Genomic DNA, 16,656 nt, shown 5'->3' with positions numbered 1-16,656 from the left:
TTTAAAACAGAAAATGATTATAGCAAGCATGCAACAGATATTCTGCTGAAGGCTCTATGGCCAGCTGTTAAGTTTTACAGACCTAAAATGCAATTAATGAGAGAGCGCCCGAACAACACAACAGAACGAGTCCTTGTGCTTCTGAGGGCTTGAACACCTTCTGTCGCCAAGCTATGAAATCTTACCGTTACATGGGTTTGTCATCACTCTGACTGATAAAGAAGGTTACTGGCAGCATATTATTTACCACGGACAATCGTGTATTAGGGTGAGGGATGATGGAGAGAGGAAAAAGGAAGCTACTATGGGTAGATCGCTGACATGAGAAGATCCACAGTCCAAAAGTATCTTCCACATAAACTCAACCGACAGAGAAGAGACTGATAAACTACAACTACTAATATGTTACAAATGCTGACGACTATTAATATTTGAGTGCTATGGGTCAGATAACATACTATGCTAAGTGTTTTACATGCATGGTTCATTTAATGACCTAGCAACTCCTTTGAAAAGTAAACGCCTACAAGGCAAGTTTTATATTTCTTTACACCTTGGTGCTACTTTCATTAGGTTCGCTACAAGTCAACCTAAAACTTAGAATTTTAATAATTCTAGACAACCTTGTACAATCATAGAAAAGGGGAAAAAATAATATGAGATGAGACAAGTTAACTGAGATCCAAGTCCTTTTCCTCCTTAACTCCTCACCTTTCTTAGGGGAGCTACAAAAGGAATACTAGCAAAGAAATCTGAACAAATATTCCTTTCTTGCCCTGCAGTTATTTACAAGGTTCTACATCAGATCTATTATGTGTTCATTAATATATCTTGACTTAACAAGCAAAGTTTACTAATCACATTTTGATCATGTTTCATCATAGACCACTATCCATGACATAACATTTATCGTTTAACACAAATATAATTTAACACTTATTTTTTAAGAAGACAAGAGATAGCATTTTGTTTTTTAATGATTTCTTTCTCAAGTCTCCCTAAGACTGAGAAGATTCAATGATAGTTTTTACCAGTAAATGACCTTCTATTTACAAAATTAAAGGCTGTTTTTTGAAGTTAAAAAATATCTTTTCTATTCAAATTATGAGAAGGTATGTAACAAATGCAAGTTTACATCTTTAAAACCATAAAATGAATATAGTTTTAATTGTTTCACTCAGTTTCATTTTAAAATAAACTTTCTAAAAATTACCTTTACATAGTTTCTTCTGATACCTGGCATAGTGCAAACTTTCAATACAAATACTTGCTGAATAATGTTTCATTTTGGGTCATAAAAATTCAATTATAGACCTCTTGTTTATATCTAAAAGCTTGAGCAATAATTTCATTTGGTTTTACTGCATCCAAATTATCCTTATCGCTTCACATTTCTTGTTTTGGATTGTATGAAAAATTCCCAGAAAACTGCGGTGTGAACAGAGATAGTAACGGCTCTGCATAACTACCCGGAACAACACTGCCCGATGAACGGTACTTCCTGCAGAAATGGAAATGTTCTCTATCCACACGTCCCAATATGGCAGTGATGTCCACATATGGTTACTGAGCACTTGAAATATGGCTAGTGCAACCCAGGAACTGAATTTTTAATTTAAATTTAAATAGGCACATCTAATGAATGAGCACGGATATACAGATTGCATTCCCCAACAAAAACACCATTAGTAACTGTTTGTGACCCTAACCTGGATGGGCATGGGAATCCAAGCACCAACATCTAAAGTCTTTTTTTTTTATTAATATCAAAACAGCAGCAAACTTAAAAGGAATTTATTTGTGATTTCCTATATATGTTTAGCTGGGAAATACAAAATTGTAAATGTATTAAGAGACAATGTACTTGCTTTACTCTGATAGTTGATGATGTCTCTCAAGAGTCCAATTTCTTTTAACTGCTTCAACAAGTGTGGGCACTTGGACCCTTTGTAGTTCAGCACGTGCCATGATATGACAGCTAAAAGACGTGACCCTGCCACGAGCTATCAGATCTTTGGGAAGACCACTTCTAAATAACTTCTAATCATTAAAAAAATAAAGGAGCATCATTAAAAAAAATAAAGGTGTTGGATTAAACAATCTCTTAAATCTCTTATAACTCTAAAGTGTAATAACAACTTCCTTTACATTTATTTAAACTGAAAACCAGTGTTCAATATGGAAACTCATTTGTAATTAAAATTAAGAACAATCCACAGAAGAGCCCTGAGGAGGTCTTGCCTTCTTAGAATTTCTTTAAGATTTTTACCTCAAACATGACAGTTTTTAGGATAACAGATTAAAGGACAGAGCTCCTAAACAAACCTCAGTCCAGAATCCAGCTGCTAATACTGAGAAGGCAGCTAAGGGTGGGGTGTCTTTACATACCAGTTTTTATTCAGTCTATTAAATAACATCACTGTCCACAATAAAACACTTTAAAGAGTTCACAAGTTATCTTAATGCCAAGATAAATGAATTAAGAAATATCTTAATAAATATTTTTGAAATGTACCCTTTTTCAATTCTTCTTTTTTTCAAAATTTTAGCTAGTTTATTTAATCCACGGAGACTAATGGTAATATCATCATTCATGGTTGCCGAATCAATTCTCATCTGAGCTTCAGCATACGTAAGGGAAGCCTAAAGAAGAAACCATATATTAATATCAGCCTTACAAATTATAAAAACTGGCTTACCACATTCTCATATTTCTACTATGTGAAATCCATGGTTTTGAAAAACCTAAATACCATTAACAAAAAAGAGAATCCTAACTATAACCTTCATATTCCACACATACGACTCTGGTTCATTAACATTCATCTGATATATTATGCATGCAGCACAGGCAAACTTACAAGTAATATGGTAGCATGGTCAGTATATAAATTGCTTACACTTCAATGATATTCATACTTCATATTTAGCATTCAGGTAATGCTAAAATAAAAAGGTTTGATTATTCTCTGACAATAACTGTAAAGTGAAATCCTTCCTAAGAGAAGTTACTCCCCTACTCACTGGCAAATACTTAGAAAAATTGTAATAATCTAATCATGAGGTTTTGCAGGAAATTTTCTAAATACCTAAAATTAAATATCTAAAAATGAAACAAATCATAGTAGTAAAAGATTTAAAGTAATTTCCAATTTTAATCCAAATATACAAATAGCTGCTTCTGTTCCTAGTTCACTCTTCATGGAAAACTACCATTTTTTGGGCTGATTTTTTTTTTAAAGATAACTTTACAGCCCTGGCCAGGTGGCTCTCATTTGGTTGTGTGTCTCCCGTGCACAAAAAAAAAAAAAGGTTGCCAGTTCAATTCCTGAATTCCTGGTCAGGGCACATACCTAGGTTGCAGGTTTGACTGCTGGTCGGGGGAGCATATAGGAGGCAACGGACTGATGTTCCTCTCTTACATCGATGGTTCCCTTTTTCTCTCCCTGTCTCTCTTCCCCTTCCTCTCTCTCTAAAGTCAATAAAAAAACATATCCTCGGGCAGACAAAAAATAACTTGACAAGTAAAATTCAGGAACAGCGTAAGAGCGTTAGATGATGAGAGGCAGGTCAGGTTCTGGGGACAGTCAACTCCTCTCCTAGGAGCTGAGAGCTCCCCTTCTAAAAACGTTTTCCACTATATGTTCACTAAATTTTTTTTCATATAATTTTGTTATACTGGCAAAGTGTAGGAGAAAAGTTAATTCACTGCTATTTAAAACACAAATCTAGGAAGGCTTAAATCATTCCCACATCACCACTTGTCAGTCTAACACTGCTTTCTCTCCAACTACGAGCTGATTACAGGAGAAAATATGATGTGAAAGGGACAGAAAAAAGCAGGTAAATTTGAAAAATGGATCACTGGAAGAGAGGAGTTTGGCAAACCTTACACAAAGATTCAGAGGAAATAAGAACACAGGGAACCTGGGGAGAAGTACAGAAAAGGGAGGAGGACGGGGAAGACAATCTGGCTCCATTCTGTCTGAGCACACATCTCAGGCTAGGCCTGCTGGAATCCAACACTGGTTTATAACATCGTTTCTACGAACCAACCTGACAAGCAAGAAGATGGTATGCAGGCCAGCTTTTAAAATGCTAACCAGTCATAAGCTGGGACAGCTTCAAATACTGGGGTTCCTGAGCTGGGGGAAATGTCATCTATTTGGTCTTCTTAAGGACGTATGTAGGCTTTCTAGGTTCCTGAATACAGGACAACGGCTACACAAGCCCATAAATAGCATCAAGAATTAAGCAGATACCTATAAAAATCTAAGTTTTGTTGCAACACTGGGGAAAATAATCCTCAAGATAATAAGCCTAAACCTTTTCAAAACAATCTAGAATACTGTTAAAAGTATCAAAGATTTTAAACATTAAATGTTAGCCATGAAACTAACCTTTGAATTAATGACACTTTTTGTAAACTTTGTTTTTAAGATTTCAGCATTGTGATTCATTTCCCAAATACATGAAAATGCCAGCCTATGTGAAAAAAAAACAGATGATATTTGTTAATGGGAATCAGTTAAAGCAGTAACTACTGTGGTCTTATGAAAAAACATGCATAAATACCTGTCAACGTTACATCTTAAGGAACATAAGTTAGAGCTAAGCAACTCTGGAACCATGTCAATCCTCTGGAACAGAAAAAATGGAGTCACAGATTACTTAGCTGTATCTATACATTTATTTATTTGAGATTGTATTCTCAAACAGCATTAATTTAACAAGGAAAAAAGGAATATTCTGGTCTTTGTAAACAGAACTGAGAAAACACAAAATAAAAAGTCTTTTTCCAGAAAGCACTGTACTTACACAAAACTGTTACAAAAGGGAAGCAATGAAAGAAAACTGGACTTCAGGCCAGTGGAGGTTCGGTCCTAAGGTTCAGTTCTCTACACTAACCACCAACTCGCCTCTGAAGGTCTCCTCTGTAGTCTGGACACTGGGATCGTACTAGATGAGTGACACATGCTACCTCCACGCCTGACATGTTCCCAAGGCTTAACACAAACTATATGGAGTTTTTAAAATGCTAAAATAGACACTAAATTTTTATGGCAAAAAGCTACCCAGAACTTTGACAATGAATTCATAACAGACTAAGCTTAACTCCTCCCTCTACTTTCACAACTTTTCTCTGTAACTTTATGGGGCCATGCTCAATGAAGAATAAACAGTAATCTGTGACAGAATAAACTCATGACTTAGAAAAAAAGGAAACAGAAAATACATTGTAATTAGTTACCCATAAATGCTACACAACATAAGTGCTATACAATAATTTATATCAACTACATCTCTTGGGCCACTCAGTATCAAAGAACATTGCAATATTTTTACTGATTTAAGATCACCTCATTCTATATATTAGTCTTTTAGCTAATTCATGTACTATTCCAGACTTTGACTAATTAAGCATCCACAAGTCCCATGGTCTCTATGAACTAACAGCACAATTAACATAATAGCTATTCATCAAATTTCACTAAATATTGAGGCTGTCTTTTCCTCAGGAGACACCTCAGATGATTTTATTATTAAGAATAAAACAAATGATGAAAAAGTTGCAAGCATGTATCAAAATTCCATTTTAAATTTAACACATTTACATTGAACACATTTACCTTTTCACAAAGATACACAGTTGTTCCCCTTCTGGCTGACTCTTGATCCAAAGCATTTCCTGGCCTAATAAAATGGCTAACATCAGCAATATGAACACCAACCTTAAAAAGATAAAAATGAAAAGGTGTCAACATGCCTAATGGAATAAATGGAGTGTTAATGAGAAGAAATTCAGCAAAATGGAAAAAGGACCCAGTCACGATCACCAGGTCAGTTTTTGACACAAGCCTGTTAGCCTCTGCAGCTACGACTGACTGTCCTGGGCACAGATAACTCACAAGGTGAGTGGAGGTTCGGTCCTAACCCACCATTCTATGGTGGGTGAGAAAAGAAAGTGAACTCAAGAACAACACTGTATTTGGATAAGAATGCAATTACAAAATGAATACCTCCAAATTTCCATTTTCAAGTTCTCGACAATGCAGAGCATCATCAATATCGGTGCATCCTGGGGGGTCCACACTGCAAACACACAGATGTCTCAGGTCTTCTCGGTTTTTCATGTCCTAGAAGATGCCACATGATTCAGAGAGAAAAAACTGTTTGGGCAGTACAAGTGCAGCAGAGCCCTAATGAAATCAAGGATAAACTCAAAACAAGAAAAAACCTGTCTTATTTCTTAATGATAACTAGACATCACCACTTGCAACTTGTGGTTTCCCTGCCTTTGAAAAATTGACATAATCTAATGTTGGTCCTCTCGAAAAAACCATCTGTCAGTAAAGCAAGTGGTTTCTCCAATACAAAAGTTCTGTACCTAACTAAATGTGGGGCAGGAGGGGACTATGGTTTCTACATATTTAAAAACAGACAGATTCAAACAAAATTAAATCAAATGCAGTAATTTATCAAGTCACTTAGAATTCTTTCCAACTCACCATGTCAGTAATGCTCCAGGGCATCTTTGGCAGAAAGCTGAGAACAGCCTGAGAAAAAGGCTGATGGGGAACATCATGTTCCAGCAACAAAACCTCTGTCTCAGTCTCTTTATCTCCAACTTCACCTAAGTTTCTCACAAAGTGTCCCTAAAACCAAAAATTATTATTGGAAAGGTGTATTTTATAGTTGTTACTGGGTAATTTATATCTTATTACTACATTAAGTTCTTTGAGCATTTACATATAGCCTTAGTATTTCTAAATGTACCTGTAAGTACTTCTTAGAAATGATCCCTTGGTAAATTAAAGCTGATTTTTCACTATAAGCTGATTTTTTACTATAAAGCTGATTTTTCATTATAAACACACTTGAAAATTCATTTATGATGAAGATTTAGCAAAGACCTAGTTCTTATATAACAAAGCATCTGTTTATTTCCTATTATCTTTCAAGTTCAAAATTTGCTTCAAATACAGTAGTGTCAAAATGGTGATTAGCATCTAGTTAGGTCTTAAACACCATTTTTGTAGTCATTATCAAGAAAAGTTATTTGTTTGAAAATCTGAGTAAAAGTAACCAAATGACTTACACTGAAATTTTATAACATTAACTTCTGAATTGGATGCACTACTTACTAGGTTAACTGTGAAATATTCCTAAATTTCAGTATGAATTCTACACATAAACAGATTCTAGTTTCACTAAGAGAAGCAATTTTATTCCCAAATTTTCAATGAAATACTCTAAAACAAAATGACTGATTCAAACTTACATTTGGGTATCTGGAATTTCTGGGCCATCCGTCAATAGCAACGATAATTCTCCGTCCCTCCAATGCTGAAGCCTGTCTGGTTTCTATCCGAATTCGAGGAATTCTCCTGTCAGCAGGTGTAAAGAGATGTCTTCTTGACTAAAGGAAATGAGCAAAAATATTCACAGACACACAAAAACTGGGATAAAGGCAAGGGAAGAGCTGTTCTATCAAACTGTATCATCTTTTCATTACATAACAACATGTTCTCTACTCACCTCCTTAATGTCAGACTTGGAGAGCATCCCACAGTACGGTCTCCAATTCCTTTTTATTATTCCCACGACTCTACCTGTAGGCTTTAACATTTTTTCACTTACAGCAGCCCTAATCTGAGGTTTAAAAATAAAAATAAAAACTTTCTGTTATTTTTCCTTGAAGAATAATGACATAATTTCCCTTCATAATTAGAATGTGAATACGGACAACTAGTATTTTCAGGCACTAAATTATGACATAAAAGTACAGAATCCTGATGTTTCAGAATTCTAGGCAAGAATGTGTAAAAACAAAGCATAGAAATCTTCCATAATGTAAAGGATTACAAAAACACATAATTGAGAAAATAAATATAACTGAATAAATATCTCAGAATTCAACTCTTTTCACTTTTAATGTGAGGATTTACTAACACATACACAGGTATGGGAATTAATAAACTAGGGTTTTAGTACTAGTTTGCACTAATCAACTGTCTGGTATTTATTAATTCCTTAACAAAAAAAGAGAGGTACCTTTAACAGTTCTTGCTTATTCAAAATAAAAATTCAAAAAGGGGTATTTCTGATTAGACACAGCAGAAGGATCTTAAGGTATTTCACCTCCGACACTCTTCTATGGCCTAGACTCTACACAGGTAAGGCCATGGTAAGGGTCCAGAACACTGCATTAAAATTCACGGAAAAAGAAATGCTAATATTGAGTGAATAACTACATTATTCATGTAACTCTAAAATAAGGAAATAAATAGGCCATATTAGGTAGACTTTGGCTCCTAAAAAACAACTGAAAGTATTTTCTTCATAATAAATATGGTAATAGAGAAGGAATTTCTAAACAGACCCAAATATAAAGGCCCAAAAGTACATCTACTATGCCAAGAAAATATTATGTAAAAACATTTCAGAAAATGTTAATTTCTATTTAGTTAAAACTCACTAATTCAGACAGATCACATTCTGAATGTCATACAGTTCAAGTTTCATAATCAAGTCTTTCTGTATTTAAACCCATTTATTTGAGCAAAATAAGACATAAATTGAAAACACTACTTAAATACTTAGAAAAAAGTCAACTGTGTAGAAATAAGAGGGGGGACCCAAAATAACAAATTTATAAAAAATTGTCCATCTATTCTTACATGTTTAAACTTCAGTCACCTTCACAGTACTCTCCATTTGATGCAATATACCTATTGAGACTTTTCCCCACTGCTTAATACACATTTTGAACATGTCAATTTTGATGCCTTTTAGTGTTTGTGTTTTTTGTTTCTCCTCATCCACATTGGCAAAACAGTTCTCTTTGAGGACATTTTTCATCCAGGGAAACAAAAAAAGTTGCTCAGGGCAAGATCAGGTGAAGAGGGAGGGCGGGGCATTGGGGTCGTGTCATTTTTGGTCAAATACTGCTGAACACCCAGCACAGTTGGGCAGGTGCGCTCGTAAATCACCCATCGTGAAATGGGCAAATGCGTCGAAAGGCTCTTCAAAAAAATGCAGTGAGGCCGATCACAGCCTCTCACGACAACACCAGCTGACGCTGATACAGATGGGTTTCCGGAACACTCACCTAGCAGGTGAGTACTACAGAGGGAACACCCTCCAGAAGCCAATTCCAGTTTTTTTTTTTTGGTGTCCCCCTCATACAATTCTGTTCAATAAATCTGAAAGCAATAAAGCTTCTTTAATTTTTTCCAAAGCTAACACATTAATTATACAGAAGTTCACAGACAAAAATTAAAACTTGCTTGTTTTCATACAATGAGTTCTCTTTCCTCTTCTTTCTCCACATCATCTTCATTTTGACCTTCATCATGTAGAACCACAGAAGATGGTGCTACCCACTGGTTCTTGGGGAGAAGCTCCACAGCCACAATGTCTTCATGAATAGCTCGGTTTAAATTTTTAAGTCCTTGTAAGATTATCTGTGTAAAACAGAAAATGGCATGTGTCCAAATATTTTTAATCACAATAATGGGAAGGTTACTTACCAGAGCTTTTGATATATTTTGAACGTCTCTCTGTATCTCTATTTCTCCTCCTTTACATTTTTCTTCCTTAGAGTGCCTCCTTACTACACCCTCTTAATTTTTCAATATCAAGTAGAAAAAACATGATCAGAAAATATGAGTTTGTGTTCACCAATCTGCCATAACTCTTACATTACTACCAAGAGACCTTGGAAAAATTTCTTAACCTCTCTAAACTTCAGGGTCCTGAAGGTAATACAAAAAGAGTACCTACTTTAGAGGCAAGATTGAAGGTTAACTGAAATGCAGCATGCAAAGCAGTTGGAAGAATACCTGGCAAGCAGTAAGCATCCCAAAATAATTGCTACCCACTTTAAAGTGTGTGAAGGCCTCTAGAGCAATTAGTGCTATGTAATTAGTCCTTCCCATAACTGGTCATAATATATAAAATAGAGGCATCCTATCTATCATTATTTGATTAACCTCAAAAGTCGGTTAGTAGAAAGTTCTTTTCTTCCATAAGCAGTTTTCTAAAAAAAGTGATTAATTCTAGTATCTACATGTATCCTATACCGCTGCCTTCAAGCAGATAAACCGGGAGTACAATGCAAATTTAAATTCTCCTACAAAACTTAAAATATTTATAAAAGAAAATAATGAACATAAAGTATTTTACTATATACGGAATATATTTACACACTTGCCTCTTTATTTTCTTCAGCGTCTCCATGAACCCATACTGTAGCTTCTAAGTAATTTTCCCTGCTGGCTCTATATGTTCCTTGAAGATATGTACCGGATTTTATGCCTTGTTGCAGCTTACTTAAGGGAAGATGCTCTGAAAATATTACTTTCCCACTCTCTATTTCGTTCTGTGAAATTAGCGAACCAAAGATACAGTTAGTATGTAAGTTTTCTGCAAACCAGTAGATAACTATTCTCACTATCAATTAATTTCTTTTAAAAACCTTACACATCATGGTATATACAATTCCATTAATGAGAGAATATAGCACAATGAGAAAAAAATGCTTTCTATTCTTAAAACAACTCACACAAATACTTCAATTTCATTACATTTAGGTGGTCAGCCACAGACGGTTAGCCATTTAGGTGTTATGTCACCAAGAAACTGCATATCTCCAACTCCAACCCCAGGCCTCCCAAAACAAAGGTGTGTATTTAAGTGGGCAGGTAGAGACATAAAGGCTAATTTAAGGCCTCAATTCCATGAAAAATCTGTGGCTACTAAAGCACAAGAAATGCTGTTTTTATTTTGGCTATTTTAAATAGCTAAGGATATAAGATAGAAGTAAGTTGGGAATTGCCTTACATCTACAGCACCTATCAAGATTCTTAGCAAACATCCAGCCCCTGAGTGCCGGGCTCCTTTTCCTCTCCATTTTCCTTTACACTCCCTCCTTTCTGTTATTTCCTCACTCTCAGATGGGTGACCTTGATATCCATACTGAGAATCAGAAACAGCCAGTACATGTTCTGACCCCCTGATCTGCCCACCTACTTAAATCTACACCAAAATCTGAGCTTTCTCTCCGGTAACCATGAATACAATGGGATACAATGTTTCTGTTCTTTCAGCTGGGCACTACAAACCATGTCCTCCCCTCTATTCAAGAACTTTGTCTCTCTCTGGAATCAAAATTGCTCCCTCTCTATTGTAACATTTTCACCATGATACAAAATAAGATGATCTATTAATAATAAATAAATATCATTTTAGTCTCTTTCCAAACCATCTTTCTAACACTTAATGAAATTTTTGAGTATGTGCCTCTAACCATTTTCCCATAAGCGCTGTGGTTTTTATCACATGATACCGCATACCATGAAAGGGAGGCACACACATGTTGTATCACACCATATCCTACACTCACCCCATCACAGTACTTAATCAAATACTGTGTATTACCAGTGTTACGTTATTTCTTGTTTCTTCTTCTAGATCAGTGCTATTTGAAACAACTGTGATGAAGGAAATATTCTTTCTGTAACATCCAAAATGAAAGCCACTAGGCACAAGGGGCTCTAAGTGAAGAGTGCAACAGAGAAACTGAATTTTTAACTTGAATTACATTTAAGCAGCCATGTGCAACTGCTGGCCACATATTAGATAGGGCAGTCCTAAATGTGTATTCCAAAAATCAAGCCTAGCTTTTACTTTCTCACTTCCATTTAGTTTTTGTAAAGTAGCTGATGGGAAAAAAAACTGTAAGGAAGGGATGTATGTAAAATGTTCTATTACATAAAACCTATTTCAATTATAACAATAGGTACCATTTACCTTGGCTATATGCCAGGCTCTGAGATAAGAATTTTATTAATAGTGCTGTTATTATCTCATTTAATGCTCATAACAACACTATTAAGTCACTATTGCTAAACACACTTTACATGTAAGGAAATGAGGGCTCACAATGTTTAATGAGTCCTACAGCATATCCCCTCACATCTGCTATTACACTGATCCCTTTGCTCATCCCTCTGCCTCTAATCTTGCCCACGATACAGTGTGTCATCCTACATAGCGATATTAGAGTGCTTTTTCAAATACATAAGATTTCCAATCATTCTCCTCCATTCCCCTAGGCAGACTTTTATACACCCTTAATTTCTTTTAGCTTGCCATTAGGTAAGGTACAGAATTCTATTTGCTATCATCTCTTCATAGCTGCCCTTGAGGGAGATCTTTGTAAGATAGTTTAAAAATTGTTGACCTACTGAAAAAATTCTAGCTCCTCATTATTAGGCCCCCACCCTTCCTATTCTACCTCTCAGGAGTCCCTTCCCTCTTCCATTGGAATTACTGCTATAGCTGCATGCCCTATCTGCAGTGCCCGCCACTTCTTTGTCAAACACCAATTCTGATTCACAAACCAGCCATTGGCTCATTTATTTATTTATTCATCAACAAACAGTGCTACCAAATGCCAGGCCCCACTTGGGCTGCTGAGAAAATACTGGCAAACAGTGCTATTTTAGAAAGTCACTTCTTTTAGGAATGGCATGTTGATTACAGCCACTCTTACTGTCACAACTCAACTCCTATTCCAATTTCCACCGACATTCTAATTTGTAAGTTTCATAACCTAAAGTGGCTATTTTAGTATTTTCACTTTTCAGAACAGAATAAAACAAATGCAAACATACCCCTTCTTCAGACAAACAAGCAAGGCGATCTATGAGTTCAGGGTTAGCAGTTAGGCTCTTTACATATTCTTCACCTGAAAAGTAAGTTTGATTGTTCTTGAAAAATTCAAGTGTTTTTCTATTTGTCTTTTCTTAGATATGGAAGAACATCGATAATCTTGTTTGTGATGGTACATCTGACCATTTTTTTTGGAAAGAAAGACTGTATCTGTTGATGTGGTCATGCCAGAGCACACAGTGAGGCAGGAATATCATTGAGCTTTTTACTGCGAAGCCAATTCCAAATGGTGATGGGGAAACTCGCCACCGGGTAACACAAAACACTGAGCTTAGAAATGCAGAGAAATTTACAAATGCAAAAACAGAGGCAATAGAGGACTATGAAAATATTATGCAGTCAAGTGAATTTCTGACTATGAGCCTAATAATTTTTATACTGCAAACACAACTTAACAGTTGATACATTTAGACTTACAAGTGAAAGCTGGTATTCCCTCTTCTATGGCTTTCTCTTTGTTTTTCCTGTCATTGGTGATGAAGACAACTTGCAGCTGATTCTCTGCTGACATTTTCTTCAAGTGTTCATTGTACCATTTTGCTGCTACTCTAATGGCTCTATCATTCCTATCATTCGAATTTTCTCCCTGTTTTTGTTCCACGTACGTTTCTCTAAATGTAAAGAAATGAAATTTTTTTTTAAAAGGAAATGAATATCAATACAAACAAGCATATGTGAAAAGTTTTAAGACATAAATACTTAATAACCACTAAACCTAAAAGCCAATGGTACAGCCTTTTCTCTTAATGTAGTCAGATTTATACCTCAGAGAAGAAATAAACAGGATCTGTATAGTTATACTTCTAAGACAATTTGCTTGAAAAAAGAAAACCGTGTTATTAATGAAATAAAAAGGCTAAAAAAAGTTTATTTCACCAAAAGAAAAATCAAGTTCAGGCTTTATACTCAGGTTGGAACAGGAAATAAACAATGATTTGCTGGAAAAAAACTATAAACTTTGCAGGTCTGATGAGATTTCATTTGAACTGTAGATTAACAGTAATTCCTAAAACAGTACAATTCAACAAACAGTACAATTCATGGTCACATGATTTACAGTTAAATTCATAATGCATGTAAATTATCCAAGGTAAACACACAATAAATGCCAGAGGCCACCTGGAGACTGAAAGACCAGATACAGATATGATTGCACACTCCTTTCCATTTACTCTGAACTCCCAAATATGTCGGCATACTTATTTATTTAAGTCTGGTTTTCAAGCCAAATTTAAGTATAATAAGAAAACTCAGTACAATAACTTCTAGTACCAAAGGTAATAAATTCAGCCCTGGCTGGTATGGCTCAGTGGACTGAGCATCAGCCTGCAAACCAAAAGACATTTCCTCAGGGCACATGCCTGGGTTATGGGCCAGGTCTCGACTTGGAGGTGTGCTAGAAGCAACCAATCAATGTTTCTCTCTCACATCGACATCTCTCTCCCTTCCTCCCTCCACTCTCCCTCTCTCTAAAAATAAATGGTCTTATTAAAAAAAAGATAATAAATTCCATTTTTAAATTTTAGACAACTTATAATAATATTTTTTAGAATTATTTTATTCCTCACCATTAAATGCATCTACTAATGTTTTAGGCATACCAATCACAAGACACTGCCATAAACTTTTGAACTGGTTTTAGTGTGACTTGAGTAATAGCATCTTATAAGATTTGCCCAAATGTCATAAGGAAGGTTTTTCTGTCAACCCCAGGACTGCTAAACTCTACTCATGTGCTTCAGTTAACAATAACCTCTGATTCAGGATCTGATGATCAGGCTCCACAAAAACTTGATCTTTCTGCGCTGAAAAACAAGTGAGATCGCTGCTTCTAGAATTCAAGGATGAGGTGGAAATAAGAAAGCTGCATGTGCTTTACTGATGTTCTTTACAAGACCAATTTAATTTTTTTAAGTTTGGGATATAAAGATAAAGATGAGAAAGTTGAGAAATTAAATTTTTTAATTTGCAGATTATAATGGCATTTCATTACCACATCTACCACTAATCCAATGGTTCTCAATGGGGGCAATTTTGCACCCTGGGAATATGTGACATGTCTGGAAACATTTTGGGTTATGACTCTATGGGCAGAGGGTAAAAAGGTTACTACTGGCATGTAGTGGGTAGAAGCCAGGGATGCTGCTAAACACCGGCCCACCCACAGCAAAGAATTATCCAGTCCAATACGTCGGCAGAACCAAGACTGAGAAGCCCTGATCTAATCTAATAAAAGTATACTAAGATGCATCATCGATTCATGAAACATCTATTTTCTAAGACCACACATTATATTGAAAGTAAGTCTTGAATTTGAAATGTAACAAAGAATTCTATATTTTAACCTTATTTTCTTCAGTGTAATCAGTTACAAGGGACTGGTGTAACTTTTAAAAGCCCATTAAGAATAAATCTGCTTTATTACTTAAAACCTCCTTCACAAACTTTTACATTTTATTAACCTATGTTGGCTATTCATATCATATGGTTTTCCAAGAAGCTGGTTCATCTTATCTACCATGATTCTATTGCTCAACACATACTAAAAACATTTTGGAAATAAAAGTACATACTATAGCCTAGGAGTCAGGAGACCTTGCTTTGAGGTTTGACCCAATCAATGTCCACGTGACCTGAATGAGGTCTACTTAACATTATGTTCTACACAACTGTATGAGAACCAAGTAAAACTCCTGTAAGTATGAAACCTATCAGATATCTTCTGACATCACAAATCACTTACAAGAGACCTCCCCAAATTTAGATAATTCTGTGTTTTTCTTGATAATTAACATAATTTCCCTCCTACCTATGGTGCTCGTTAGTGAAAGTATAGAAATGCTTCTCCTGGTTATTAGTCACATCTCGGATTCGTTTATATACCGGGGCACTCCGATTCCTCACTTCTTGCATAACTGTTTGTAGGACAATTACATTCCTGATGGCAGGGTCCTCAAGAACATCAATCTTAAAAAAAGAAAAGACGAGAAGAATTTTTTCTATGTTCATTTGCAAATTGTTTCTGTCGAACGTAAAACCCTATCAGTTTAAAAAACACTAAACATGCATTAAGATAAGGAGATATTTTGCTATTGAAAATCCTTCAGGTTTAGTAGAGAAAAACACATGTAAACAGACTAACTCTAAAACTTCGCAGAATTAAGTCCATTAATAAAGAAAGAGGTTGGCCCACATCGTTTTTGTTTAATAGGCACTTAAAAAGCTGCCTGTGGGTCGCAGACTGGAGGCCACAGAAGCTCAGGTCCCGGCCTCCAGAGACTTACAATCTAAGGCGGAAAAGACACCAAGAGTTAGAAAATCAAAGTACCTACACTTGTTATACCTCCAAGAACTCAAAAATACTACGTTCAAGGAAAAGAACCTCGGCCTGGGGTACAGGAGCCATGGGTCCCTCCTATACTTAGGGGTTTGCCTCTCCCTAAGTGCAGGATGCTGCCCCAGACGCGCCTCTCTCGGCCTCAGTTTCCCTAGCTGTCACACCCCTTCTCCTGGTGCAGCCCGCCCGCCGACGCACCTGGTGCAGCAGCACGTTGGTGTCAGGTAGCAAATAGTGCGGCTGCGGGCAGAGGCTGCTCGGCGGGTCTAGGGGCTGCGACTCCAGGACCGCTCCCTCGTGCGCGCCGCTGCAGGCCGCACACCCCGGCGCACCGCAGCCGATGTCGTCCCGTAAGTAGTGCTCGCGCACGATCTTCATCACGCCCCCCGCCCGTGTCTTTTTCAAGAAAGTCTTGGACTTCAGCATCTTGCCTCGCAGCACGGAATCCCGACTCTTGACAGCACTGGACCGAAAAATGTATCAAGCTAGGGGCACTGTCGCACAACTATACTTTAAAGGGACGTTCTCCCCTTCCCGCTCCAGACATTAGCAAACACTTCTCGCGGGAAAACGTCAAGACT

At 36.4% G+C, this 16,656-nt stretch overlaps 1 protein-coding gene across 1 annotated transcript in view; it reads right to left on the bottom strand.

The window, feature by feature from the left end:
* Positions 1-16,656, bottom strand: part of DIS3 (DIS3 homolog, exosome endoribonuclease and 3'-5' exoribonuclease) — a 27,530-nt gene extending 10,874 nt beyond the window's left edge. Inside the window, exons 1-14 of the mRNA XM_028526453.2 lie at positions 16,274-16,656; positions 15,548-15,705; positions 13,156-13,349; positions 12,681-12,754; positions 10,217-10,384; positions 9,303-9,467; positions 7,540-7,653; positions 7,283-7,420; positions 6,510-6,656; positions 6,021-6,137; positions 5,631-5,732; positions 4,576-4,640; positions 4,401-4,485; positions 2,516-2,643 (exon numbers count right to left, since the gene is read on the bottom strand). Of these exons, the coding sequence (XP_028382254.1) occupies positions 2,516-2,643; positions 4,401-4,485; positions 4,576-4,640; positions 5,631-5,732; positions 6,021-6,137; positions 6,510-6,656; positions 7,283-7,420; positions 7,540-7,653; positions 9,303-9,467; positions 10,217-10,384; positions 12,681-12,754; positions 13,156-13,349; positions 15,548-15,705; positions 16,274-16,501 (1,883 nt within the window). The 5' untranslated portion in view covers positions 16,502-16,656. The remainder of the gene's footprint in view (positions 1-2,515; positions 2,644-4,400; positions 4,486-4,575; positions 4,641-5,630; positions 5,733-6,020; positions 6,138-6,509; positions 6,657-7,282; positions 7,421-7,539; positions 7,654-9,302; positions 9,468-10,216; positions 10,385-12,680; positions 12,755-13,155; positions 13,350-15,547; positions 15,706-16,273) is intronic.

This window comes from Phyllostomus discolor, chromosome 11, assembly GCF_004126475.2.
Source record: "Phyllostomus discolor isolate MPI-MPIP mPhyDis1 chromosome 11, mPhyDis1.pri.v3, whole genome shotgun sequence".
NCBI lineage: Eukaryota > Metazoa > Chordata > Mammalia > Chiroptera > Phyllostomidae > Phyllostomus > Phyllostomus discolor.
The sequence above is the reverse complement of the archived record's forward strand: the minus strand, read 5'-3'. Positions and strand labels throughout refer to the sequence as shown.